The sequence below is a fragment of the Mastomys coucha genome, unplaced genomic scaffold, assembly GCF_008632895.1.
Source record: "Mastomys coucha isolate ucsf_1 unplaced genomic scaffold, UCSF_Mcou_1 pScaffold11, whole genome shotgun sequence".
Lineage (NCBI taxonomy): Eukaryota > Metazoa > Chordata > Mammalia > Rodentia > Muridae > Mastomys > Mastomys coucha.
Genome location: NW_022196893.1, coordinates 30744602 through 30759008, shown reverse-complemented (window position 1 = coordinate 30759008; position 14407 = coordinate 30744602). Strand labels below are relative to the sequence as shown.

Here is a 14407-nt window from a genome sequence, read left to right as displayed (position 1 = left end):
GACAAGGCTAAAGAAGGGGGTAGGTGGACTGGAATGGAAAGAGGACAGAATTAAAATGATGGAGGCTGAAAAGGTACAGATAGAGGAGAGCAAGAAGGAGCTTTGAGGCAGAGCTAGCCATGTCTCCAGAAGTACCTGTCTCAACAAGGTTGAAAGAGACAGAAATTGCCTTCTCCCAGACATGCCATGAGACAGGGTGTGGGAGGGGGAGGGGGCGCTATAGCTTCCATTTTACAAGTGGGTAAACCAGAGCAAGGGGAAAGATGGCTGGGGGCTGGCTAAGGCCCGGGAGTCCTGGTGGGAGGCAGAGTGGGCAAGCCATCCAGAACTTTCGTAGTCTATGGTGAATGATGAAATAGACGATGAGAGGGCTGTGGAGATGGAGACAAATTGAGGCCATCCGAGCAGGGAGGGGGAACAAGGCTAAGGCTGGTGGCTGCTGGCGCTGAGATGAGGCCCTTACACAAGCTCTGTACACTGGCAGACCAGAATCAGCTGGTCGGGTGTCAGGGAGTCCTGGTGCCTCCTCCCACCCCCGCGGACCCATCCACCTGCTGCTCCACAGCGCTATGCTCCCCGGTCCCCTGGGATGGCTGAAGTGTGTGGGAGAAGCAGAGGAGGCCAAAGCGCATGTCTTGCCCCGCTCTCAGGTCCGCAGCATCCTGCGTCCCCAGCAGCATCCTCCTAGGCCCTCCCCCTCCCCCGTGTGCGGATGGTACGCTCCGGTAAGCCTGGCCGGGTTGCAGTGGATGTTGCTAGAATCCACGCGGAGGAAAGAAGAGACGCAGGCAGGCTGCGGTGACCCAAGCGGCCACCCCCGCTTCAGGGACCCCTTCCTCCAGGGACGACATCATGACCCAGGGAAAGGTAGGGGCATGTCCCCGCCGCCTGCACCATCCTCCACTCTCTGGACCCCTACTTCCCTGCCATCCTGGGAAAGCTTTCTGAACCACTTTAAGCACCCTTTCCTGGCTCCAGTGCAAAGGTCCTTGTGGTCTTTTGCTGATGTCAAGAGGACCAAACAGTCCGTTTCAAGGAATAAGTTTAGGACTTTTCCCAAGCCCAAGGCTCTCTTCCCCGCTCTGCCTCCCACCCTTTGCTGTGGTATCACGGAGCTCTGCACCCTGGGCCCTGTTAGGAGCCAGACTGGGTGAGAGAAGGAAGGAAAAAGGAAGAAAGGGAGGGGGAGGGAGGAAGAGAGAGAGCCCTTCCTGGGGGCCAGGGTGAGCCTTGAGGGGCAATGCCTGTGGGTGTGTCTTTAGTGCCGGACTCATCCACCTTAGGGTGATCTTTTACTCCCTCCAGACACCCCCTCTGAACTCCCTTCATTATTCCACTCTGGATATCAGTGTACATCTCCTAGGGTTGGGAGTTGCTATGGCAACCCTACAGAAGGATGGTTTGACTTTTGTTTTGGCCAGACATGGGACTGGCTGAAAATAAAAACATATTCTCCTGCCTCCCCACACCAATACACAAATTTTAGGTCTGAACTACAGGGAAGGGCCTGGGCAGCCTTGGGTGGTGCAGATGGCTTATGTAACATCAACAGCCTGTGGAATTATACAACCACCGGGGCCCAGGGTGAAGGGGAGGGTCCCCTAGCCCTCTGTTTAGAGGTGCTAAGGATTCAGCAGGGAAAACAGAAGAAGCCCCCTGGCACACACACACACACAAACCTTGCTTTTTTCTTTGATACCAACCTCAGAGCTAATGGCATCCCTCCTCAGACCCTCAGACCCTTCTGTGTTCAAGCTCTTCAAGGGCCTCAAAATGATGTCATTGGGTGATACCACTTCCTGACACTGGCCGCTTGGGAATGCCTTCTGTGAGGGGTGGTGGGGTCCCAGAGGTTCGGGGGTGGGATGGGTGGAAAGGTGGGGGCTACAGCAGCTTCTTTAGACATGAAGGGAGCCAGGGAGCCTGGGCTCGGGGTCCCACTGCCAGGAGGCAGGAGGCGCGGAGCTGAGCCTGGGGAAGTGGAGCCTCCTCTTCCACGCCCACCCCATCCTAGCTGTTAGGAGCTAGCTCCTCTTTCTGTTCTGGTGGTAAGGTGCCTCAGTTCTTCAGCTGCTTGCTCCCAGATTCCCACAGTGTCTTTTTAGGGAGTGGGGTGCTAAAAGCCTCCTGAGGTCCAGTCACCTCTGGGCTGTAGAGGGAGTAAAGTTGGGGGCTCCCTGGTTGTCTCACCACAGGGAGACAGCAGCAGCCTTTCCCCCCAGCAGAACCTCCTGCACCCAGACCGAAGTTGCCCTTTCTGAGGCCAGGCCTTTCTTTGGTTTCTCGTCTTCATAGTCTCTGTGCCCTGATACTCACAGGTGTCACTGTCTCACCAAGCTGCTGTGTCCACTGTGCCCACCCAGAGGGCATAGATTAGTTTAAGTGGACTGGAGTTCTTAACCCACCCTGTACAGTTTCCCCCTGCGTCTCCATTCCCTGTCTCACAGGAAGGAAGGGTTGAAGCTAGATGTCTTCCCTGGCTCCTCTGGCAATGTCCTTTTGATGTTCTGTTCTGGCCTGGTTGAGGAAGACTGTCTCTGCAGGAGCTGCTTGCCCTCTGCCCCACAGGCTCATCATTTCCCTTCCTGTCTCCCTGTTTCATGCCACTCCCCTCCTGCATTTCCAACTCAACCGAAAGCAGCTGATCCCCAGGGACTGAGCCTAAGCCCTGTGGCCCTGGGCGCCGAATGTGGCCCTGGGACTTTAGTCATCCCCCTTTCTGATTCTGAGTTTCCTCATTTTTAAATTGGTAGAACAGCCGGGCATGGTCACACACAGCTTTAATCCCAGCACTTGGGAAGCAGAGGCAGGTGGATTTCTGAGTTCGAGGCCAGCCTGGTCTACAGAGCAAGTTCCAGGACAGACAGGGCTATATAGGGAGACCCTGTCTCAAAAGCAACTAACAAATAACAACAACAAAAAAAATGATTATGCAAAATAAAATTGGTTGGATACAGTGAGCAAGTTGGAAAGGCAATGAGATAGGAGAAACTTTTGTTCAGTAATAGGGTCTCCTATGGGTCAGGCCCTTCACCAGAGCTCAGAGCAATTGTAGGACCACAGAAGCCCAATCTCTCACCTGGGTGGCACTATGGCTTCCATAGCCACCCTGGTAGATTTCCTGCTTACTGTCTCTTTTCCTTAGCTGGCCCCACCCCTCTGACCTCAGTTCCATGGGCTCTTGTCTGCCTCACTCCCTACCACAGGCTGGAAGAGCATCTAGGTAGATTCCAGGAATCAAGGGGCTTGCAGGGAGGACTTGCAAGTCTCTGCCCCTGGCAACTACTCACTCTCTCTCTCTCTCTCTCTCTCTCTCTCTCTCTCTCTCTCTCTCTCTCTCTCTCTCTCTCTTTCTCTCTCTCTCTCTCCCCCCTCTCTCTGCCTCTACTCTACAGCTCTCTGTGGCTAACAAGGCCCCCGGGACTGAGGGGCAACAGCAGCAGCAGGCAAATGGAGAGAAGAAGGATGCTCCGGCAGTGCCCTCTGCGCCACCCTCTTACGAGGAGGCCACCTCTGGAGAGGGGCTGAAGGCAGGGGCCTTCCCCCAGGGCCCCACGGCTGTACCACTCCATCCAAGCTGGGCCTATGTGGACCCCAGTAAGTCTCTCAGTGACCAGAGGTTGGAGGGATAGAAAGAGCATTGGGCACAGATGGGAAGCCTGTAGGAGGATGTTGCAGACACGGCGTGCTTGGTGCGGTTGTGCAGAACAGCGGACAGTGGCCTTGGAGGGTCGTTCTGAGGATGAGGATGCTCAAAGGGAAGAGAGAGGAGAGGTACACTGTGGGGCACTCTCAGCAAGAGAGGAGGGGACTTTTTTACAAATCACTGAGCTAAGCCAACTGGAGGGGGCAATAAGGGACTAAAGCCAAGTTTTAGTCTAAGGCCCTCATAGAACTGGGCGATAGTGGCACACGCCTTTAATCCCAGCACTTGGAGGCAGAGGCAGGAGGATTTCTGAGTTCAAGGCCAGCCTGGTCTACAGAGTGAGTGCCGGGACAGCCAGGATTACACAGGGAAACCCCATATAAATAAACAAGTAAATTAATAAATAAGGCCCTCATAGAAGGAATAGGCACAGACCAGGGGTTGGAAGGGATCAGAGCAGTCAGGAAGGGTTAGTGAAAGTTCATGCAGCCATGATCTTGACTGTATGGGTGTCCTCTGGATGCATTTATATAATGACTGCTCTGAAACCTTGTGGGATCCGGCCTCTGTGCAGTCTAGGGTTGTCAGAGAGCAAGGGACCAGGGGTTCCCCTCCCAGTTTCTCTCATCATTTCCCATCCTTCCTCTGGGTTTTACAGGGGGTGGGCAGGCACAGTGCAGGGTAGGTGTGTGGGAACTAGCTACATGGCTGGCCAGACATAAGTCACCAACATCTTTATCAATAGTAGCATTCCAGGATCCCAGTAGTGGCCTCTTGGCTGTGTGGCTGAGAAGCCTGCTGGACCACTGTGATTGGCTGTGAGGGGGCCTGCTGGACCACTGTGATTGGCTGTGAGGGGGGGGACTCTTAAGTCCTCAGCAACAGACTGGTGAGATGGCTCAGCAGGTCCATGCACCTTGCCACAAAAGCCTGATGAGCTCAGTTCTGTCCCCAGGTTCCAGAGCAGGCGGTGGAAGAAGAGAACTGACTCCAGAGCGTTACATTAGCCTCTGACCTCTACATGCGCTTTATAGTATGCATGCACCCAAATCATCAACACACGCACATACACGGTCACTCATGTACTTGCATATAATAATAACATGACTTTTTGTTTTGTTTTGTTTTTCGAGACAGGGTTTCTCTGTGTAGCCCTGGCTTGTCCTGGAACTCACTCTGTAGTGCAGGCTGGCCTCGAACTCAGATCCACCTGCCTCTGCCTCCCAAGTGCTGGAATGAAAGGTGTGCGCCACCACTGCCCAGTTTCTTTCTTTCTTTCTTTTTTTTTTAAAAGATTTATTTATTCTTATTATATATAAGTACACTGTAGCTGTCTTCAGACACTCCAGAAGAGGGCGTCAAATATCATTACGGATGGTTGTGAGCCACCATGTGGTTGCTGGGATTTGAACTCAGAACCTTCGGAAGAGCAATCAGTGCTCTTAACCACTGAGCTACCTCTCCAGCCTCAACATTTTTTTTTTTAAATTTAAACTTTCAGACCTTTCAGGGTTTCTCTGCTGCTCCTCCACTGCCCCTCCCCCACCGTAGCTCTCTCATTGCCCATAAAGTTCTAGAAGGGTCCTGAAGACAATACCCCTCACAGAGTCCCTGCTCCTAAGGAGTGAGCGACGACCATGGTCCGTGTCTCTTCCAAAACTACCCCTCTGTCCAGAGCGCAGGCGCCTTACTCCAGGGTGGCGCACTGGAAGGCCAGTGCAGGTGGGGGCAGTTCTTCGCCCTCTCTGACTCTCCTGCCCTGGTTGCTTTATTTGAGGACAACCCTCTAAGTCCTTAAGGTGGAAGGGAGGCTGATCCTTGCAGTCAGCAGGTGACAAACATTCAGCTTGTGGGAAGTGTCATGTCTGAGCTCACTCCTGGGTTGCAGAGCCCTGTCTGTGGCTGTGTTCTCATGAGCTGACTATCATACATGTGCACCTCAGGGACTGAGGTGAGGCCTCAGAGAGCCAGCTAGCTCACTGACCTACCTGTTTGGGTTCTCTAGGCTTCTGAAGTCTTCCACTCCAGGCCCCCTGTCAAATACTCCTTTGAGCCCCCCACCCCCACCCCACATCTGACTTCCCAGTCACTTACTGCTCTCCCTGCTCTGGCTCCAAAATGAGCTATCTTCCATCCTCTCTCTCCATGATGGTTGCGGCTCCAAGGACCAAGCTCTGCATATAAATGTCCCTTCCCTCCTGTGTCCCCATCCCCTTCCCTGGACACTCCGGCTCCTGTGACCAAGAATCAGTAAGGGACATCCAGTCCTCTCTGCTGAGCCATCTCACCAGCCTGTGGCTGGCGACTTAAGGGACACCCAGTCCTCTCTGCTGAGCCATCTCACCAGCCTGTGGCTGGGGACTCAAGGGTCCCTTCTCACAGCCAGTGGCAGTGGTCTGGCAGGTTGATGACTTACATCTGGTCATCCAGTCATGGAAGATTTCCTGTGTCCGTGTAGAGCCCTGAAGCGTGTCTCGAGTTAGTGTGTAAGGAAGGAACAATGAATGATCCTCAGAAAGCACCTGATGGGCCAGGTCCAGGGGCAAGAAGGCAGGTGGCTGGACAAGTGTAGTCAGGCTGAGAACGTGGGAAGGACGACTGCTCAGGATGAGGGGAGACTCAAAGACTGCTCAGCCTGACATCCTTAGAAGAACTTAAACTTGCCTGGCATGGTAGCACATGTCTGTACCCAGCACTCAGGAGATGGAAACAGGAGAATTAGAAATGCAAAGTCATCCTCAGCCACACAGTAAGTTCAAGACCGGCCTGGTCTGCTTGAGACCATGTCACAGAAAACAAAACAAAGAACTTCAGCCTGGTCTACAGAGTGAGTTCCAGGACAGCCAGGGCTACACAGAGAAACCCTGCCTCAGAAAAACCAAAAAAACAAAACAAAACAAAACAAAAAAACAAAGAACTTGAACCTGAGTGATGAGCAGGAGAGGAGCTATAGAAGAGCTCTAACCGGGCAGTGCCGTGGTCATCTCTGAGAGACTAAGGCAGAGGCTGTTGCTGGGAAAGAGGGAATGATTAGCCAGACCTGATGGGCATAGTAGAACAGACCAGGGTAGATACATTCGGGGCTTGAGAATGGCCCTAGGGAGGGGGCACAAAGGCAAAGACAGTGTGGCCTCCACTAGGCACAGAACAGGTAGAATTTCTGTTTTATGTAACTTGGTCTCTGTGAAGTGGACCCGTTGTCCAAACAAACAGAGCCTGAGAAGGCTCGGGTTCACCCAGCTCACCCCATAGGTTGGTAGATCTATCTGTGGATCCATTTGGCTATAGGGGCTTTACTCCTGCAAAAGCTAGAGCTTTGGAACCAGGCCTGAACCTCACCCACTTTGCTCTCCCTCTTTCTGGACCTCCTTTCCCAGCAGCCCCTGGTTTACAGTTGAGCATCGGCAGGCCGAGCTCTTTCACCCAGCATTTGGTCCCAGCCCGTGGGCCTTAGAGCAGCTGGAGTAAGGCAGGATATTTGGTCTTAGGACACATTGTCTGGCCAGGAGAACTGGCTGTTCCTTGCTGATTTGAAGCAGCTGGACTGTCCAGGGAGGGAGATGGGGACACAAGAGGGAAGGGACATTTGTATTACAGAGCTTGGTCTCCAGAGCCCCAGCCATTGTGGAGGGAGGTGATGGGAGATAGCTCATTCCTGGAATCAGAGAGAGCAAGAAGTGACCAGGAAGACAGATGTGCAGAGGGCAGGTGTGGTCAAAGGGGAATTTGACAGTGGGGCTAGGGAGAAGACTTCAGAAGCCACTGTCATGTCATGCCATGACATTGGCATGAAAGCTGGGTTGGCAGCGAACTCTCAGAGCCTCTACCCACCCACCCACCCAGGCAGGAGCTCCGGCTATGAAGGTGGTTTCCCCGCAGGACACCATGAGCTTTTCACCACCTTCAGCTGGGATGACCAGAAAGTTCGCCGGCTCTTCATCAGAAAGGCAAGCACCTTCTCCCATGCTCTGGGCTGGGGAGAGGGCAGGGAGGGGTTGGGGACCCTGTATGGAAACCCCTGGAAGGACATCAGCCCAGCCACCCCCACCCCTCACCCCCACCCCTGCAGAGAGCTTTTACTCGCTCCCACCATCCCAGCTCATGGCTCCTCCTGGCATGTGCTTCTGAGGTCTCACCCAGGGCCCTTGCTCCTTATCCTCTGGGCTCTGTAGGCCGCTCCACCCTTCCTGTCCCTTCACTTGTCTGATCTGCCCAGTAGCCCCGTGAAGGAAGACATCCAGAAGTATCTAATAGGGAGGACTGGATTCAAATGAGTCCCTGGGAGCTGGGGTCTGTCAGAGACTTGCTGGGGCTCAGGGCTTCCCAAACTGATCACTCCCTCTCTCAGGTCTATACCATCCTACTGGTCCAGCTGCTGGTGACCGTGGCTGTGGTGGCTCTCTTTACCTTCTGGTGAGTTGGAAATGTGGACTGATGCCTTCCAGGAGGGGCATGGCTAGGCCTGGGGCAGGGGGACTCCCTCAGACCTCTCTTGGAATGTCCACTTGGAGAGATAGATGAAGGGTGTGGATGTCCTCATGCTGGGGAAGAAGGCTGGGTGTGCCCCATATAAGAAGTTCCCCAAACATCGCAGAGTGGGCCCTGCCTGTCCGTGATGCTTCCTTTGTGTTGCCCCAGTCACCCCAGGTCCCGTAGGTACCATCTAGAGCCCAGTCCACCTCCTTTCTCTGAATCCATGTGGGGCAGGCATAGTCATTGAGCAGAAGCAGATGTAGGCCAGCCTCTGACTCTGCTCCATCCTTTTCTACAGTGACGTCGTTAAGGACTATGTCCAGGCTAACCCAGGCTGGTACTGGGCATCCTAGTGAGTATTCCCCACCCCAGGTTACGTCCTAGAGATGTCCACTGTGTTCCGTTGAAAGATCCAAGTCATCATAGTCCCACATCCAAGTGGGGAGGACCTCAGAGACCCCTAGCATGGCCAGGAGCAACTTTTGGATTGGTCAGATCTGACAGCTGGAGGTGGGGGGGGGGCAGGTGGTGGTCTGGCCAGGGGTGGGGCTAGGGCCCTGGGATAGAGAGAGAGTTGGTACCTTGACCCTAGGAGGGAAGAGGCTGGAGTATTTTGACCTTCTCTAATGATAATGTTGCTACTCCTATTAACATTGTTATTAATGCTTATGAAATTATTAATCATAAGATCCACCACTTAACGAGCACCTAATTAAGGGCTGGGCATTGTTTTGTGTGCTCCATGTACAGTATTGCATTTGATCCTTAAATCTACTAGGTATGACTACCTCAGAAGACCTTAAGACTCAGAGAGGTTGGGTAATTTGCCCAGGATCACACAGCTAGTCGATGGCAGCAGAGTTGGGTTCAAGTTAAGACTTGTGCTCTTAATCCCTCTGCCTGGCACTCTCTCCTGCCCGCCAGCCACTTGGCTGACAGTAGTCCTGTGCTCTTTAAGGAACATGGAGGGCCATTTGCAAGAAGAATCTTGAGGCTGTAGGTGACTCGGACCCTCCTCCCTGGTAACTAAGGAATAATTTGGGTTATTTCCAAGCCAGAACCATCCAAGACTTAGAAAACTCTTCTCTCCAGGTCCCCATTTGGTGTCCAGTATGAGCCAGCCCTGTACTGGGGCTACTGGGCAGGAGCCCTCTGGCTATGGGAGAAGGTAATGGGTGGTGCAGATGCAAGGGAGCTTGCACAGTTGTCAAGGATGGGTGATGCAGACTTCACAGGATAGACAGGATTGGGAGGATCGCCGCGAGGGGGCTAGACTGACAGACAGACAGAAGGACATCCCACAGAGCAGCAGGGCCCTCGGGGGCTAAGCATCAAGACGTAGCATGGCAGAGAAGCTGACACACCGACTGGCCCAGCCTGTTCTTGAATGGGGATCCAGTGTGGGGCTGGGCTCGGCATAAAGCCCTGTGAGCCACCAGAGCCTAGAGTGGGGCTTATTCTTAGCACAAACGGGCAGAGATTCACAGTGAGAAACTTCCCAGGATTCCAGGAGTGAAGACATCGTACAGTCTTTCCTAGGGCCCAGTAGAGAGAGTCAGTCGGCAGCCCGGGAGGGAGGGCTGAGCCCTGGGGAGTTGGGAGGCACTGTGCGTACATCTAATGAGGCCCCAGGGACGGCCACCTTGGCCAGCCTACACAATAGGTTGGCATGGCTCCTAGCACGTCAGCACCGTCTGGCAGGCGTAGGCACCCCCCTCCCCCGAGACCTTGGAAATGGTGTCCTGGCCCCTCTTCTGTGACACAGTCTGTGGAACTCCATGTCCTGAGTTCCTGATGGCAGGGACAGCTCAGGGAGGTGGGCAGAGTCCCTTGGACGGTGTCAGAGAGGTAGGGATGGGGAGGGAGCATCTGGCCTTGCAATGGTGACATTCAAGGAGAAAGCAGCGATGAACAGGTGGAAAGAGGTGCGGGGGGGGGGGAGGGCATGGCCTGTGCTTCCCTGGGACACCACAAAGTTCTGTCGCCAGTCCACCACCTCTTCCTGCAGAAGGCCTACCTGAGGGTCTACCCTGGCCTCCACACCCCTTTAGTCTCTCCATCCTGCCCCTGAGTCTCACCTCCTCACCTCCGCGTATCAAATGCTCCCTGAGGGCTCCTTTGTTGTCTCTTCCTGTTGGGACAGCATTCATAACAGTGAGACTAAAACAGCTCTTTTTTTAATGCGAGAGGCGCCATGCCAAGTGTTTTGTGTGTGTGGCTTTAACAACCCTGCCAAGCAGGTGCTGTTATGGTCTCCATTTTACAGATGAGGAAACTGAGGCAGAGTGAAGCCTCTGAGCATCGGAGCCAGGATAGAAAACTAAAACCTCCTGACAGCCACACGCTTGCCCACTGTGCACTGTTGGCGGTAGCCCCTGGCACTAGGGCAAGTCAGCCGGAAAAGGCTAGTACCTGAAAGTACAGAAAGGGTTTAGTACCTGGTCTTCGCCGGAGTCTCAGTGCCCATCCTGACACTAAGCAGGCTGTCTAGGGGCCTGGGGCTGAGGCTGCGACAGGAAATCAACTGTTCTTGCTCACACACAACCCCTCTCTTTGGGCCCCAGTAGCCCTGGCTTTCTCAAGGTCCCTGTCGTCTCTCTCCACTGGGTTCTCTCCTAATTGTCTGATTGCTCCCACTGAGCATGGTGTCTGTGGACGAGCAGAGGGAACAGAGAACAGCAGGCAGAGGAGGAGAAGCATGAGGTGAGGGCTGGGGTGGGGGTGGCTGAGGAAAGCTGTCAGTCAGCCAGTCTCTGATGACAGCAAGCAGCTCCCATTCACGAGTCCAGCTCTGCGCCAAGACAAGCCTGTGCTCAGTGCTTAGGCTGCACCTCCCGGAGCTGGCAGGCGGTCTTACTGTTCTGCAGTACGGGGAACTGGGACTGGCTGTTAAATTCTTGTCCATGGCCAAAGACTCGCGGCAAGCCTGGGACAGGACTTCTGGCACCAAGCTCCAAAGCTGTACCATGGTCTTTGGAATCCTGAGTCTCTCCAGCCTTCCTTCTGATGCCGGTCTGAAGGGTTGAGGAACTAAGAGAGTGCAGAGAAAAGGACATGAGGCCCTTGGTCCCAGGAATCTTCTGGGCTGACCAGAAGGACAAGAGACACACAGCCAGGTGTCACTGTTGTCTTAGTTGTCGAAGTGACTGAGACCCTATGGAGCAGAGGCCAGAGCACTTTTTCTTCCTTCCTTCCTTCCTTCCTTCCTTCCTTCCTTTCTTTCTTTCCTTCTTTCTTTCTTTCTTTATTTATTTTATGTATGAGTACACTGTAGCTGTCTTCAGACACACCAGAAGAGGGCATCAGATCTCATTACAGAAGGTTGTGAGCCACCATGTGGTTGCTGGGAATTGAACTCAGGACCTTTGGAAGAGCGGTCAGTGCTCTTAAACTGCTGAGCCACCTCTCCAGCCTCAGAGTAGCCCTAGGGACAGGAGGGTTCTGCTGCCCCCCATGTGCAGTGTGGCCACAGCTCTGGCACCTGGCATCCGATTGCAGTGGAACCTCTGGGGTCTTGAGCTTCACATTCCAACGCTGCCTGCTTGGTTACTGTTCTGGTTTGGCTTTTTCATTTCATGCAGAAATATTTGAAGAGCGCTTACTGGTGTCAGACTCCAGATTAGATGGCAGGGAAAAGAAGTCACAAGCCGGCCTCCTGGTGCTACAGGGGAGCAGGGGCCATGTGAGCTGAGCTGGCTGAGGCTGCAGTCAGAGGAAGCCGGTCCAAGAGGGAGTCTTGGTCTTGCCACTGGAGTGATGGGCAGAACAGGTGGTGATGAGAAGCAGAGGGTGGGTGATGTCCGGTGACAGTAGAACTGAGGAGCCAGCGGTGGGTGGACTGCAGGCATCGCCAAGTCTTCGGGGGGGGTGGAGGGTGGGGGGTGGGGGGGAACATGTGATCTGATCGGCCTGTAGTGTGGAGGGTGAAAGGCTGGGCTGCAGGCGGGCTATCATCCCAGCCAGAGAGAAAAGAGAAAGAGGTGGCCCAACTTCAAAGGGAGGTGGCAGAGATGGAGGGGAGAGTGAGGGTTGAGTGGGAGGCTGAGCAGATGCAGGTGATTAATTGGGTGTGGCAGGCAGGCAAGCGCCAAGACTGATGCTGAGGCCTCTGGATGGGCGGCTGGCTGGTTGCATGGCATCCTCGGCAGTGGGAAGGGGGAGTGGCGGGGGGGGGTGCAGAACTCAGCTCTAGCCCTCCGCGTCTGGTACTGTTTCTGAAAAGCTTCTGTTCCCTTAGCAGCCAAAGAGACGTCCCAATCTAGTGCTGAGAGGGAAAAGTGGAGATCTTGAGTATGGGGTCATCTGTCTGTCTGAGCGAGCCTAGCTAGGGAGAGCGGGGTGGGGGAAGAGTCAGCTTGAAGCATCCAGCTCCTTCGGAGGATCCTTAAAGGAGGCTGAGAAGGAGTGGCCAGCGAGGGAGGGAGGAGGGAACCCAAAAGTGTGTCATTGTGGAACTGGGGAAACAATAGGAGTGACCAGACATCAAGCTCATGTAATGGAAGGACCGAGTAACAACCAAACTCAACAGGGTCACCCTGATGTGACAATGCCAGCTCTCACGTGGGGCTGAGGCCCGTGTGTCGGGCAGGTTGGAGAGATGAAGAGGCACTGAGGAGACTCTCCGGAGACGACCTTAAAGGCAGCTTCCTGCGGAGCTAGAACCAGGGAAGATGCTGAGTGAAGATGGGGAAAAGCCAAGGAGGTCGGCAGGGGAGACCTGGTGACCTCAGGACCTTTAAAGTAAGCTGTCACTGGGCTTTTGAGGGCCTTGGACCCAAAGCCCAGACCGGGGGCAACGGCTTAGGAAAGAGTTGAGGGACAGGAATCCTGGTAGCGCTACGTGAGGTTTGCAGGTGACGGTCCAGGAGCCAAGGGATCCTCCCTCATTATCTCAGATCTTTCTGGAACATAGCAGAGAGTGAGGCAGCCTGGGAGAGTTAGGAAAGGAGAAGGCTGTTTGGAATTGCATGGAGGGCAGGTGAGACTCTGAGGAGATGGAGAAAGAACTGCAAAGCCAAGCTGAGGGCCTGCTGAGGGTGGAGACTGTGTGTTGCTAGTCCAGTTGTCCTGGGAGCTCACCCCCATCTTCTATCTCCTCACCTTTGACCCTTGCTTTCCAAAAAACTCTTAGCAGTCATCCACGGGCTAGCCACTTCCCACCGGATGCAGCCACCTGATCCACAAATTGATTCTGCTTCCTGTTCTGCTCGGTGTGGGTAGGCTAGTCCGTGCCGAGCCCACAGCCTGGTAGGAAAGGAAAGTAATAAGAGCAGCTAAGGAGCTGGCTAGAGGAAGGGATGAGAGAGGCAGCGTGTGGCGGTCGGGAGGCAGCTCCCCACAACTGGCGCACCTTGGTTTCAGCCCTTCCCCAACAGGACAAGTCAGCTGACCTCGTCTGTAAAGGAGAACACAGCCCATGAAGAAGGGAGGATCGTGTCAATAGTTAATAAACACACCCCAAAACAAACATCGACCCCGTTCCCCTAGTCATGTAGGTAGTTCCAGGCCAGCCAGAGGCGCATGACAAATTCTTGCCTCAAAAACTATATAAATAAACAAAACAAATAAGTACCCAGCACACCAAGTATATTTTAGAGTAACTTTTAATTTGCTTTTTATTTATCTATTATTTCTGAGGCAGGTCTGCCATGGAGTAGGCTAGCCTCAGACTCCATAAGTAGATCAAGATCACCCTGAGTTCTTGGTTCTCTGACCTGTGTGCTGGATTGCATCACTACACCATGGCGGCCAGCATGAGCTTCTTATTTATTTATTTAGTTATTTATTTATTCATTCATTCATTTTGGAATGCATGTGTATGGGTGTGCACATGTGTTCATGTGGATCCATTGCGTGTACATGTGCATATGGAGGCCGGAAGCCAGTTTTGGATGACATCCTCAGGGAAGCCATCCACCGCCTTTGAAACAGTGTCCCATTGGCCTGGAGCTCCCAGTGAGGCTAGACGGGCTGGCCATCAAGCTGAGCCCCTGAAAGCCCCCTTCCTGTCTTTGATCTCTGAGAGCTGGGTCTCCAAGAGTGTGCCGACATGCCCAGCTTCCCACGTGGGTTCTAGGGACTGAAGGCAGGTCCCTCATGCTCGCTGGCCAGGCCCTTCTCCCTCTGAGTTACAATGTACCCAGCCTCTGTGTGTGACTGAGCTTTTTAACTAAAGTCTCTTAGCAGAGGGGGCGGGGCGGGTGAGGTCTGCAGTCTTGGGACATGGGAGGCTAAAGTGGGAGGCTCACTGAGAATTCAAGGCTAGCCTGGACTACATAGTGGTTTCAA

The 14407-nt window shown here is 53.9% G+C and overlaps 1 protein-coding gene across 4 annotated transcripts in view; it reads left to right on the top strand.

The window, feature by feature from the left end:
• Positions 1-698: 698 nt before the first annotated feature.
• The window catches only part of Faim2 (Fas apoptotic inhibitory molecule 2), a 29025-nt gene continuing 15316 nt past the window's right edge, over positions 699-14407 (top strand). The window contains exons 1-5 of one of the 4 annotated variants that reach the window (XM_031355474.1): positions 699-867; positions 3396-3597; positions 7526-7593; positions 7995-8059; positions 8418-8471. In XM_031355474.1, coding sequence (XP_031211334.1) covers positions 853-867; positions 3396-3597; positions 7526-7593; positions 7995-8059; positions 8418-8471 — 404 coding nt within the window. In that variant the 5' untranslated portion in view covers positions 699-852. Of the gene's footprint in view, positions 868-3395; positions 3598-5256; positions 5369-7489; positions 7594-7994; positions 8060-8417; positions 8472-14407 lie in introns of those variants that run through there. The other 3 variants (XM_031355464.1, XM_031355492.1, XM_031355484.1) reach the window with 3 other exon arrangements.